The sequence below is a fragment of the Balaenoptera musculus genome, chromosome 1 (genome assembly GCF_009873245.2).
Source record: "Balaenoptera musculus isolate JJ_BM4_2016_0621 chromosome 1, mBalMus1.pri.v3, whole genome shotgun sequence".
Classification (NCBI taxonomy): domain Eukaryota; kingdom Metazoa; phylum Chordata; class Mammalia; order Artiodactyla; family Balaenopteridae; genus Balaenoptera; species Balaenoptera musculus.
Window position 1 is genome coordinate 183,496,435 of NC_045785.1, and position 13,699 is coordinate 183,510,133.

At 57.7% G+C, this 13,699-nt stretch overlaps 1 protein-coding gene across 2 annotated transcripts in view; it reads right to left on the minus strand.

Moving 5' to 3' along the window:
* CACNA1S (calcium voltage-gated channel subunit alpha1 S) overlaps positions 1-13,699 on the minus strand; it is a 65,835-nt gene that overhangs the window by 40,820 nt on the left and 11,316 nt on the right. For both annotated transcript variants that reach the window (XM_036856053.1, XM_036856061.1), the window contains exons 3-9: positions 9,836-9,975; positions 7,626-7,768; positions 7,336-7,488; positions 4,871-5,076; positions 3,481-3,584; positions 1,671-1,816; positions 1,166-1,247 (exon numbers count right to left, since the gene is read on the minus strand). In XM_036856053.1, coding sequence (XP_036711948.1) covers positions 1,166-1,247; positions 1,671-1,816; positions 3,481-3,584; positions 4,871-5,076; positions 7,336-7,488; positions 7,626-7,768; positions 9,836-9,975 — 974 coding nt within the window. The remainder of the gene's footprint in view (positions 1-1,165; positions 1,248-1,670; positions 1,817-3,480; positions 3,585-4,870; positions 5,077-7,335; positions 7,489-7,625; positions 7,769-9,835; positions 9,976-13,699) is intronic.

Consider the following 13,699-nt stretch of genomic DNA (forward strand, 5'->3'; position numbering starts at 1 on the left):
GTGGAGGGACCTTAAATGCACGTCACTAAGTAAAAAAAGACGATCTGAGAAGACCACACACTGTGTGAGTCCAATTAAACAACGTTCTGGGAAAGGCAAGACTGTGGAGACAGGAAGATCAGTGGTTGGTTGCCAGGGGTGGGAGGTGGGGTGTGAACAGGCAGAAACAGAGGATTTTTAGGGCAGCGAAAATACTCTATATGATACTATAACGGTGGGTACGCGTAATTATACGTTTGCCCAAACCCACAGAACGTCCAACACCAAGAGTGCGCCCCAACGTAAACTAGGCACGTGGGGTGAGGATACAGGTTCATCAGTTGTAACAATTGGACCATCTGCTGGGGATGTTGATGGTGGGAGGCGCTCGGCGTGGCTGGGGGAGGGGCAGGTGGGCAATCTCGGCACCTTCGGCTCAATTTTGCCGTGAATCTGAAACTGCTCTGAAAAAAGAAAGTCTTAGAAAAGAAAAAAAAAGGTTTGTGTCTGTATAAAGTTGCCCTCAATAGAAAATTCTAAATTTAAAATGTCAGTTACTAGTTTATGTGTGGATCGTATTCATTTATCCAACGAGCCCTCCTGTGTGCTGGGCACTGTGTTTGGTTCTGAGGTGACAGTGGTTAATATGAGAAACCTGATCGTGTAATAAGTGAAAACAAAACCAAAAAAAACTGGGGTGTGTGTGTGCGTGCGCGTGTGCGTGTAAGAGAAATGCAAGCGAACAAGAGGCTTCAGAGGGATACAAATCTAACTGTTACCATGGTTACCCCTTTGAAGGGCAGAGAAGGCCTTCATCTTTTCTTTGATGTATTTCTCTATTGTTGGATCTTTCAAAACCACAGTCATGTATGAATTTGGAAAAGGAAGCAGCCAGTCAGACAAAACACACGGTCCTCTCCAGCTTCCTGTCTCCAGCCCCCTGCCCGCAATGCTCATGGGGCTCACAGGCTAACTCCCCGTTCTGGAGCAGAGGTTTCCAGGACTAATTACCCCACCGGCTCCCAGTTTCTTCCTTACGTGGTGAGTAAATAGGTCATCTGCTCAGTGCCCTCCAACTGCGCTAAGGGAAAGCGACCCAAAAGCCACCTAGGGAGGTGACCGGGGTCTAACTACATGTCTCAGGGAGCTGCGGGCTGGGAGGACCCGCAGCTGGGCAGATACTCACATAAACTGGATGACTTTGTTCAAGCCTGCGATTTCGTACAGGCTCTCTGTGTCCGAGCCACCTTCATCCAAAGCCAGCTTCCCTGGGGACAGACAGGTACAGTTGGCCAGGCTTCCGGGCCCCTCTGGGCTGGACACACCTGGAAAGGGCCCACTGACTGGGGACACCTGTGACAGCAACCCTGGGTGGACCTGGACCCCTCCCTATGCGCTTTCCTGAGCCCTAGAGAGCCCGCATCAGCGGGGAGGGCGGGTCACCAAGGGGCAGTGCAGCACTTTGGTACTTTGCGCTCCGGGAGGGCCCAGGGCACACCAGGCCGCCTCCATCGCAAGGTGTCAGGCTAGCCCTCTAGGGGCCGGGTTTTCTTATCTGCAAAGTGGTGATGCCGTTCCTGCCCGATGGGCCCCCTGGGGCTGCAGCGGGGTAGGGTGTGGAGGTGCCCCTGTGGGAGCTGACCGCGAGGGCAGCTCTGGGGGGCCTGCCGACCTCGGCCCGTGGCTCCAACCTTCTCTCAAGTCGTCCACATCCATGACCTCGCCCTGCGTGATCCAGCTCAGGTAGCCCCGGAGGTCCTCGTCCAGCTGCTGCTTCTCCCGCAGCTTCTGGAAGGTTCCCCTGGACTTGGCCTTCTCCCGTTCCTTGGTGAATTCCCTGCAGTGGAGCAGGGGAATGGGAGGAAGAACGCAGTGGGAAGGATGGAGCTTCCTGGGGCGAGGGAGCCCGTTCTGCGGCTGGACGTGCCGCCCCCCGGCCCAGTGTTGCCTGGGGTCCGGGGCCCTTTAGGGAGGCTGAGGGGCGGCCCTCTCCCCCATCACCAGCCCCGCCCTCCAGGGCCCCCCCCGCGTTCCTTCTTCTCCTCCCATCTCATTTCTCCCGCCTTGTCTTGGGTGGCCTTGGACATACGGGTTAATGACATGACTGTCCATTGCCCTAACAGAACTGCCATGGACCCTCCGATTTTCCGTGCTGCCCTGACCCTTTAGGCTGCCTGAGGAATTCAGCTCTGCTTACAGACTTAAGGCCCTGGGGGACCTGCTCCTGGGCAGCACTGGAAGGAAAGGACCCGAGGGTCGGAGAGGGCTCAGAGCAGCAGAGGGAGCCCTCGGCCCCAAGCAGGGTGAGGAGGGGAATCCAGCCCCGTCCTCACTGGGCTCTGAGGGGTGGCCTGGGGGCAGCAGGGTCGGCTCGCACCGCCTGCACCCTCAGCTCTGCCCAGGGCAGGGTCCAGGAGGGGCTCTTGACCGTTTTGTGCCCTGGCCCCTTTGGGGGTCCCGTGAACCTATGGGTCGCTCCTCAGAACAACGCTGTAAAATGCTCCAAATGAAACCATAGCTTGACAAAGGAACCGATGAGTTAAAACATAGCTGTTGAACTATAAAGTGGTGATAAAGTAATATATATGCTTCTTTATTGAATCATTAACTAGCAAGATCAGCCGCAGTCTAATAGCTGTCATAATTTTGAAGTAGTAATATTTGCAACACCTGTGATATGACAAGGGACTCCTGCTGGGACAAGTCGTGGGCAGAGCTGCTACCACTTCATGAAAGGAAGCGCTGCATCTCAGTTAGACTCGAAAAAATAAAGGCAAGTTCCTCCTGTTTTAGTCCATGGATCCCCTGAATTCTATGTCCGGAGTGCCTGGAGGGAAGCTCCTGCGGTGGGTGATGGCAAGGCACAACGGGGCTGATGGCCACTTTCAGGCTGCCCACCGTAGCTGGGTGGAGCCGTCACAGAGAAATAATGACCCTGAGTACTTAGCACTTCTGATGTGCTGGCCTCCATTCTAAGTACTTTATAGGTATTAACTCATTTAATCCTCCCAACAGCCCTGTGAAACAGGCACTGAAATTATTCGTATGTGACAGATGTAGCTCATGAGGCACAGAGAGGTTAGGTAATTAGTCAAAGGTCACACAGCCACCAAGCAGTAGTGCAAGGATTTAAACTTGGGACTCTTGCTCCAGAGTCTGTGTGCTTAGCCCGAAGGCCATGTTCAGTGCCGAGATTCAGCCCAAGCACCTCCAGGGACAGGAGGCTGGGGTCTCAGGGGCTTCACGTGGACAGAAGGAAGTGAGGATGGGAGAGGGCTTGAGGAGAAGGGAGAAAGGTGAAGACTGGAGGGGCTCCTGCCTGCATCTGTTCTCTTCCTGGCTAACAGGGAGCATGCTCCTGGCTAAAGGGGACCCAGGGATGAGCGGGGGTTCTAAGCCACATCTCCCTGCCCACTTCCTCCCCTCCTCCCCCGCCCCCTCCTTTCCCCCCCTCCCCCCCTTCTTCCTCCCCTCTCTCCCAGCTGTCTTTGAGCCCCTTACCCGCTCAGGACGCCCAGCACCAAGTTGAGGATGAAGAAGGAGCCCAGCAGGATCAGGGTGACAAAGTAGATCCAGGGCCACTCGTTCCCAATGGCATCGTTGACCTGGTCCAGACGCAGGTGTGAGCCCCATCCCCGACGTGAGGGCTTAGGCCCCCTTGTCAAGCTGGCCCACGCACCGCACCCGACCCCGGGGGCAAGGAGAGAGGCCATCTGGGTCCAGAGAGGGAGCCTCTTCTAGCCTGAGGGCCTGGGACTGGGCCTTGTTGATGGCTGCCTGGCCGGTGGGACTGACCCCTGCTTCCCTCCAGCCCCCGGGCTCCCTGCCTGACCCTGTCATGCCGGCCACCTCCAGTCGGCCTCTTTACAACCGAGATTTCTCACAGTGGAAGAAGCGCTAAAAAGCCCTGGCCTGCGCCTGGCCGGCTCCTTCAGGAAGCACGTCTATGACCCGGGATGAAGCGCCAGCATCTCTGAGCATCGTTCCATCTGCCCCCTGAGCTGATGTGTGAGCTCCCTCCTCACAGGCTGCTCACGGGCGAAACAACACGCGTGACCGTCCTTTGAAACGTTTAATAATTGGCTCCCATAATCCGAGTTTACGAGAGCTACTCACACTAATCCTTTACATTTGCAAAGCATTTGATGGGTTTACAATCGTCCGCCATGGGCAGTGTCACCCCGCGGCTGAGCTCCGGGGTTGGAGCCGGATGGTTAGAGGTCAGTTCTTGGCCCTGTCGCTCACTAGTCCAACAGCGGCCAAGTTACCGAACGTCTCTGAGCCTCGGTTTCCTTATCCGGAAAATGGGATCAATGCCTCCCATTGTTGGAGGATCAAAAAAGAAATGCAACCTAACTCTCGTAACACCAAACAAGTAACCTTCTCCAGCAAGAGAACTTCTACAGCACTATGTGCCCACACTGTGGTAACTCAGTTAATGCCCCACTAACCGTCATAACTACCCTATGATGGAGCTAGTATTTTCATTTTATAGACGAGGAACCTGATATCCAATCACATTTTTATGGGAAAGCAAACTTGCCCAGCAGCAAGAAGAGAGACTCAAAGGGCCCTTCCTTCCTCAGGAAATCTGACATTCCAGGCCATCAGGAGCAAGTCACTCACAGCCAGGCTTAGGGACAAGTTAGGAGATGAGACCAGAACCCGCAGAGCTCCTGGTTTCCATCCCTCACCTGCTCTTGGGGCTGTGGACACAGGTGGTACCTCGGCCTCCCCCAAGGATGCTAGGACACACACCTGAGGCCCAGAAGGGCTCCCCGGGGAGGGGCGAGGAGAAGCAGCAGACCCTCAGCCTGGGACTGGCAGGCCCCACCCGCTCCCGGCGAGCCTGTGTTGGGGAGACAGCCGGCGGGCTCGGGCCCAGACCCACCCAGTAGAGGACGTCGGTCCAGCCCTCCATGGTGATGCACTGGTACACGGTGAGCATGGAGAAGCCGAAGTTGTCGAAGTGGGTGATGCCGTGGTTGGGGCCTGGCCAGCCGCCCCGGCACTCGCTGCCGTTGATGGTGCAGGGGCGCCCTGAACCCGTCCGGGCACAGGGCGACGGCTTCTCGTTCTCCACCGTGGCCACGATGTCTGTGGGCGGGGGAGGGTGGTAAGCACCAGCGAAGGGGCAGCAAGGGGGCAACAGGGTGCGGGTCTCAACATCAGCTTAAAGTCGGGGAGGTGGCCTTGCTGGGAGAGTGTGGTGCAGACCATGGGGAGCTGGGCCGAGGGCACGGAAATGGATATGGATACGGCTACAAGGATACGGACAGGGATACAGGCGTCTGCAGGCAGGAGCTCAGGCCCAGGGCCTCAGCGGAGGCGCGGCTTCTATGGACTACACCCGATGAAGCAGATGTGACGTATCGTTTGCACCCACAGAGCTTTGTAAAAGGAGGCAGCAGCCCAGCAGGGGCGGAGGTGTGGGCCAGGCCTCACGCTCCGACTTGAGAGCTCTGTCTGGGATACAGAAGTGGCGACGCACCCCGATGCTGGGATGCGCTGGACAGACATGCAGACTGGGGGTGAGTCTGCCCTTAGGGGGCGTCCCCAGCAGGCCTTAGCATCCAGGGAGCCCCTGAATGGTGCTCTTATTGTCTCTAAAGCCTGCAATTTGGATGACATCTGGGTCCCCTTTTCCCCTGGGTAGGTTTGGTCTCCTTTTGTGTTCAGAGAGGTCAGATCGTGAGAGATGGAGTGGCCTTCCTTAACCATGTTACCAGGGGGCTCAATCCTCAGGAGATGGGACAGGGGGGCACAGATGGTCCTGAGCTTGGCGTGTGGTCCCCAGCCCCACGAAGCTGGGTAGCCCCCATCCCAGAGGGGCTTGGTAGCGCTACTGGTCAGCACTGGTCAAGAACTCGTGTGAACACCAGGCGAGACCCTCGAATTTCGTTTGAAGATTGTGCTAGAAAGCCCCCTCTTCTCTGTCCTGGTAATGCCTATGAGAGGATGGAGATTGTTATGGGGGCAGGAGGAGGCTGAGACGGAGCCGATTAGGAACAGGACCAGCGAAAACACCGTGAGAGCTGTCGTTGGAGCTGGGTTGCCTGTCCCCTTGGGGGAGCGCAGGGAAGTGCGGAGGGTCCCCCCAGACTCTGCAGGTCTCCGCCGCCGAGTTAGAGGCTCGTCCTAACAGAGGTCACCACTGTCTTGTGCCGGGTCCTGTCCCCGCATCCCCAGTGTCAGCGGCACTCGGCCCAGGGAGGCTGAGGACCAGCAAACCGCTGCCACCTGAGAGCAGGGACCCAGGAGTGTGGTCCATCCTTTCATAAAAATGCCCAGACTCTATGTGCCCCCTCGTTTCACATTCTTTGAACAGATATAGGGGCGGAGTTTTCCAGATCCCACGTGACATGTGATGTCGCAACAGACCGAATGCAGCGATGGGAGAACTCGGCCGACATCCACTAAGCCAGGTCAGTAAAGAGGTCCAGAGAACATGTAAAACGGTACCACTCTTCTCGCCAAACATTTTTGGTTTGGTTTGGGAAAATAAAGTTATTTTTCAATAATTTTTTTCAACTTTGAAAAAAGTATATTATTTATGTTAGTATGTAAGTGGTCTATTACTGTTCTTTTTAAAACGAATTAATAAATGAATGCTATGACATTTTTCTCGGTTTTCATTCCTAACACCGTACACATCAACAGACAAAATCTATATAAACAAAAACTCTTTGGGACCCTCAATAATTTTGAAGAGTGCAAAGGGGTCCTTTTTTTTTTTTTAATTAAAATTTTTTTTTTTGGCCACACAGCACGCAGGATCTTAGTTCCCTGACCAGGGATTGAACCCACGCCCTCAGCAGTAAAAACGTGGGGTCTTAACCACTGGACCACCAGGGAAATCCCCCAAAGGGGTCCTGAGAGCAAGCAGTTTGAGAGATGCTGGCTTAGAAGGTGTAGCTCAAGATCATCCAGGCCCCAAGGTAGCTTATCTCTGACCACGGGCCATTTGGCCTTCCGGTGCTTTCTGAGTCCCATTCAGACCCCACCCTGTGGGCCCTGGACTAAAGCTAAGACTCCAGCTACAAGGCAAGTACAGACAGAAATTCGGGCTGATCTTGAGCCTACATCTCAATCCACAAGCGGCCAGAAAGCCTAAGGACACCAGCCTTATCTGGGGCAGGGGTGCTTCAGAGCAAGAACCTGACCGCTCACTCCCCTTGCCCCCTGACCCCAGCAGAGCTGTTTCCCCCCCAATCTCCCTTGTCCAGGAGAAACTCATCCCCAAGGTCAGCGGGTGGCAGAAGCAATGACCTAGTCCTGGGGCTTCTCCACGGTTGGGTGAATCCCCCGCCCGAGATGTCCCCAGACCTTCCCGACAGCCCGGCCCGGGAGGCTCACCCGTCCCGATGAAGTAGCAGGTCTTGTGCATCTTGCCCTTGAACAGCTCCAGCCCGATGATGGCGTAGATGGTGACCATGAAGAGCACAAGCAGGGCGATGTGGAACAGGGGCAACATGGCCTTGAAGATGGAGTTGAGGACCACCTGCAGGCCTGCGGGGTGCGAGGGCAGGGGGAGAAGGAGGACTTAGCCCCCCTCTTGGTCTCCTGGCCCTCCCTCGGAGCCTCTGGGACACCAAGGCAGGAGGGGGCCCAGAGCTGGGGCGAGGGGGAGGGGCTGTGCCACCCACTGGGCACCCCGGACACCAGCCGGAGCGGTCTGAGCACGCGGAAGGCCCTCAGAGCCTTGACGTCCAAGCCCGCGCCTTTGCTGCTCATGGGGGCCGTGTTGCTCTGGATGATGTTGACCTGCTCCAGAATCACGGTGAAGACCCTGAGGAGGACAAGAGGGAGAGAAGACGGCCCCACGGTCAGCTAAGCCTCTGCCCCAGGGGGCAGGGACCCTGTGTCCCATCCATGCTCAAGGTACCGGTGGAAAGACTTGGGGGAGGCGGGAAGGTACAGTTCATCAGCCGCTAGCTCTGGTCTGGTGACGCCCGTCTGGGGGATTTTAGAAAAATCCTGAGGCCATCTTCAGGCTCAGTAAGAAGAGTGTTGGGTCCATTTGTGGTGGCCCCTCTGGGTCCTGAAGGGGGCTGAGATACTGGTGCCACGGGCAGCTACGGTCAGGCCCGGGGGCCGAGCACACCCCATGGTGGGTGGAGGGTTCCAGCAGCCCTACACTCGCGGTCGGAGGAAGGGGGAACACGGAGGAGAGAGCCCGGAGCTGGTTCTCCCTCGGGCTCTCCTTCCCTGCATTTCTGCCAAAGCCCCTTTATGGTCCTTCCTGCTCTCAATTTACTCAGATTGCCATTATCCTTTGAGGTCTATCTCAAGTCCTTCTTTATGAATCCTGTTGACATCTGGGCCCCCCTGGGCTGCACCGCGTGTGAAACAACAGTGCGCTGTGTGGCCTTGTTCTGCACAGACTCGTGGCCTCCAACCAGGCAGTCCGTCAAGGGCAGAGGCTGATTCACAGAGTTCTCTTTTCCCTGTTGTGCCTAAAGCAGCACTGGGCAATTAGTAGATAAGCAACATAATTTTTATTGAGTGGAAGGGCAGCCTAGTGGTTAAGAGAGCAGCCTCTGGAGCAAGAGTGCCTTGGTTTAAATCCTGGCACTGCCACTGGCTGGCTGTGTGACTTTGGGTGGTTTGCCTGACTTCTCTGCACCTCACCTTCCTTAAATGGAGAAAATAAGAGGATTGTTGGGAGAATCAAATGAGATGGTACATGTAAAGCACATAGTAAGTGTATGATAAACGCTGCTGTTATAATTAGGGCATGGCTACCAAATCTTATGTTATGGGCTCAACCATGTTCCCCCCACTCCAAGTTCATATGTTGAAGCCCTAACTTGTGGGGCCTCAGAATGTGGCAGTATTTGGAAATAGGACCTTTAAAGCGGTGATTCAGTGAAAACGAGGCTGTTCAGGCGGGCCCTAATTCAATCGGACTGGTGTCCTTGGAAGAAGAGGGAACTTGGGCACACACCAAGGGTGCGTGTGGATGGAGGAAAGACCACGTGGGGACACAGCGAGAAGGCGGCCGTCAGCAAGCCAAGGAGGGAGGCCTCAGGAGAATCCAGACCTGGCCACACCTTGATCTTGGACTTCCAGCCTCCAGAACAGTCAGAAAACACATTTTTGTGGTCTCAGCCCCCCAGTCTGTGGCGTCTTGTTATGGCAGCCCAAGCAGGCTCATACAGGTTATTAAACGTCTGTTCTCATGGACCCAAATAACAGGTGCTCAACACAGGTCCTTGGAATAAACAAATAGATGATAATAAAGCGTGAGAAATTTATGAATGTCCAGAAACTGCTGGGCACTGGAGCCACTCACATGTTTCCAGTTTTGTGTGAAGAGAATAAGGAGGGAATTCCCTGGTGGCGCAGTGGTTAAGAATCCACCTGCCAATGCAGGGGACACGGGTTCGAGTCCTGGTCCGGGAAGATCTCGCATGCCATGGAGCACCTAAGCCCATGTGCCACAACTACTGAGCCTGCGCACTAGAGCCCGCGAGCCACAACTACTGAGCCCGTGTGCCACAACTACTGAAGCCCGCGCACCTAGAGCCCGTGCTCCGCAACAAGAGAAGCCACCGCAATGAGAAGCCCGCGCACCACAACAAAGAGTAGCCCCCGCTCGCCGCAACTAGAGAAAGCCCGCGTGCAGCAACGAAGACCCAACGCAGCCAAAAATAAATAAAATAAATAAATAAATTTATTAAATAAATAAAAGAGAGAGAGAGAGAATGAGGAGACTGGCGGTGCCTGGCTGGGGAGCGTGTGGCCCGTGGGCACCCCCGCTGCCCCCGGCCCACACCCCTGCACTGCTGCACCTGCCTCCGGGCCCTCGGGCAGCCCTCTGAGCTCAACCCCACCCCACCCAGGCCTCACTCACCCCAGGAAGACGATGACGAAGTCCAGCACGTTCCAGCCGCTGCGCAGGTAGGCGTCCTGGTGGAACAGGAAGCCGTAGGCGATGATCTTCATGGCGGCCTCGATGGAGAAGATGATGAGGAAGAAGTACTCCAGCTTCTCCTGTGGGGCGAGGCAGTCACACCACGGCTCCCCTACCTCCGCACTCTGCCCCTGCCGCTCTGCGGCCTGATCCACACGCGTCCCCCGCCGCCAGCTCCCTCCCTCCCGCGGGTGGTCCCTCCCCAGGGGGCCACACAAGGCTGCCTCTGCCATTTTGTGTTCTTAGCTGATCCCTAGCTGAAAATGCCACATATATTTCCATCTGGTTCATTTCCTATCTTACTCACTACAGTATAAACTTCATGAGGTGTGGGCATTTGTGCTTATTTTTTTTTTTAATGACTTCACCTCTCAGGCCTAGAACTGGACGAATAAATGAACGGTCAGGGCAGCCCCCAGAGTGAAGGCCCCCAGCTGGCTCCTGTTTGGGCGGCTTTCTCCTCCCTCATCCTGAGGACTCACACATAGTGGGGGGGGGGGCATTCCTCAGGACTCCAGCTGGGCCTGCCTGGCTGGTCAGGGTCTTACCTCTCACGCACTTTTCTGTAACCCCCCGGCCCACCCCAGCTGCCCACACCCACTGCGGCCTCTGCAGGCAGCCACTTAAAGGGCACGAGTACCGTCACGCCGGGGGGGTGTCGGGGGTCACTGTGCCTGGACGAGGCCCCACAGGTCGGAGGCCAAGGGTTTCGGCTTAGTGCCCCCTGCAGAAGGCCTTGCCAACTCCTCCAGGCCCTCCCCTGTAGGCCGGCTCTCTCAGCCCCACTTCCTGGCCCGGTCACCCTTCCCTGTCCTCTGGGCCCAGGAGAGAGCTATTTCTGAAGAAGCAGGTCACTCTGTCAGAGCTCCAGGCTGACACCGCTGTCCTTGCAGCCATCCCAGCCAGGCTGGCGGCTTCTGAGAGCTCTGCACATGCGCCCTCACCAGCAACCCCCCTCCCCAAGCCCGCCCCGCCCCGGACCGGGCTGCAGCCCTGCAGGACCACAGGAGCGCGTAGAGAGAACTGGACCACCGTCCTCTGGACCTCACAACCCAAGCCCATGTCACCGTCAGTCACCCACACCCACCCCAGAAAGCCCGCCACCACCGGGCCAGCACACTACGGAGCCATTGCTGTATTGGGGCCACCCCGCTAGTGACCTGGGAGAGAATTTACTTTAACTTCCGAGTGGGTAGATGTGGAAAGCAAGGGAAGAGGTCGCCAACGGCTCATTGCTATGGATCTGGTCCCAGAACCCTCCCAACTTGGTATTCAGAGCATTTTCCTGAAAGCAAGATCTCCCTTTGTATGTTGAGGGGGAAACTGAGGCATATATGGGCTAAGCCTGCTTTCCTTAACCTGGACCCTAATTCCTTCCACCAACTTGTAATTCCAAAGCTTTCTCCTTCCTCCAGAAAACGGTAAGGTAGGGTTAGAATGCAAAGCAGCACTGTTCCATTCAAGGGCCTGTGTAGGGCCGCCGGTGGGAATTGGGGCAATCGCTCCGCGGAGAGGCCCTGCCGAGGGCGTCCGGGCGGCCCCTGCGAGGGGGTGGGTGCAGCATGGCCACGGCAGGGCTGGGGGGGGGGGTCCATTCCCCCGCAGGCAGGCTGCCCGGGAGGCAGACACAGCATTAGGAGAGAGGCAGGAAGAGTAGAGTGAAGCTGAGTCAGTGTTTAAATGCCCACGTGGCTGCCACCCCAGGGGCAAGGCAGAAATGGGCTTGAGGGGAGGGGCAACAGGGCCCAAAATAGTTGCCGTGCTCACAGGCCGGGCGGCCGGCCATGCACCCGGGAGGCCTGCCCGCACCTGCCCCTGCCTGTCCTGCTGCCGCCTGGCTCCCAGGGAGCTTGTCGAGGGCCATGGGGTCCCTCAGGCTCCGCGGCCCGACCCTGGAGCGCCTGGAATTACAGCACTCTGCGTGGGAGCCCTGCGTGCGCACACCCCATCCCCCCGCCCTAGGAGAGGCAGGGGGACGTGTTCCTCCCTGTGTCACAGGAACTGTGCCACCGATGTCACACTGGGTGGCCCCCGAGCCCCTCCGGCCTGGGCCCTTTCCCTGGATGCCGTGGGCGGCGCTGGCTGTCTGTCCAAGATCCACGTCATCAGCCTTCCCAACCCCCCACCCTCCCATCCCCGCTTCCTGAGGCGCCCCCCTCCAGCGGGCAGAGAGAAGCAGGGGGTCTCTGGCATAGGGGTTCTCTCAGCAGCTCTGTTTCTTCGGGTGAGTTCCTAAGGCTCCGCGAACCTCAGTTTCCTCGTCTGTCAAACAGAGATGGCGATTGCTCCCTGCCGGAACCAGCGGAGGACAGGAGACCGTCGTGTGGGAGTGTCCGCCTCGCCGGGCCCTTCCCGACACTCGGCGGGTGACAGCCTTTCCGCACCGCGTGCGCTGGTTCTCGCGGACCTGTGGTCCGAGGTCTTGTCTGGGCTCCGTCCGGCCCACCTCTAAGCCGACCAAACACTCCCTGCCCCAGAGCCCGCTCTTCCGAGGGGTCTCTGTCTTGGCCAATGGCACTGAGTTGCCCAGTGGGGACACCCGGGGTCTCTCCGGACCCCTCCCGTTGCTCTGCCCTGGGCACCTCCACCCACCCAGCCCAGGCCTTTCTGCTCCCTAACATTTGCTGGATCCGCCTGCACTCTGCACCGGCCGGCCTGTCCCCCAAACTCGCACAGCCTGTGTCCCCACGCCTCCCCGGCCTGTACGACCCCTTGACAGCCCCCGTGTGACGTCCAGGCCCCAGCTCTCCCGCTGCCCCGGTCCCGGCGCCCCTGCTCACAGCGGCCCCTCTGCCTGTGTCCCCAGGTCCATCACCCAGCAGACCTCTCATCTGCCCAGACCCCTCTGAGCCCCCAGGGCGAGCTCCTCCTGTGTGTTCCGCAGTCCCCGTACCGTTGTGCGGCTCTCCACCACCCTCTGCCAAACTGCAGCCCCCCGAGACCACAAGCGGGGGCCCCAAGGGCGGCGGTCCCCCTGGTTTCTCTGCCACAGGACAGAAGAGGTGACGTTCCCCCATCGGCAATGGGAGTTGTGTGGGGGCCAGGGGCACCCGTGGGCAGCTTCCCTGAGTCTCTGTTGGTGGTGGCTAAGGGGAGGCTTGTGGCGGGACTCCCCCAGCCCACCAGGCAATTCTGATGCTCACCCTGGGCACGGCTCCCCTCCCACCCCCGAAGATCTCTGGGGCTCAGGGCTTTCGCCCTTGCTGTTCCCTCTGCCTGGAAGGTCCTTCCCAGATAGCCCCACGGCTGCTGTCTTCTTTCTTTAGGACCCCAACTCCAAAGTTGCCACTGAGGCCCTCCGGACCCCTCCTCCCCTCCCCCGGCTGTCTTCTTCCCCTGCCTGGGGTCTTTGTCAGCAGCTGTCACTGCTTGCCATGCTCTGTTTCTCTCTTTCCTTTGACTGTCACCCCCCCCCCCCCCCCGACCTGAATGTAGAGTCCAGAGTCTTTGCTGTGTCACCTGCGTCTAGAACCACGCCAGCCACGTGGGTGCCTGATGTGTCAGTGTCCCTGGCGCTGGTCCACTGTCATCACCCTGGGATGAGTGACGTAGAGGCTCTGAGAAGCAGCACTTGGGAACCAGAGCGACGTGCCACAACCTCTAAGCACGTGGGTGGATCACAGACCAACGTGGGCTGTGAGTCCCACACGGCACAGACTGTGACATGGTCCCGTGTGGGAGGACAGCTAGTCAGCCCACAGCAACTTAACAGCAATTTAACAGCAACAAACTGGTCTTGCCTCACAGATTGTCTGCGGAGCTCTGCTCTGGGGTACACAGTACTGCCTGGCACACAGTAGGTGC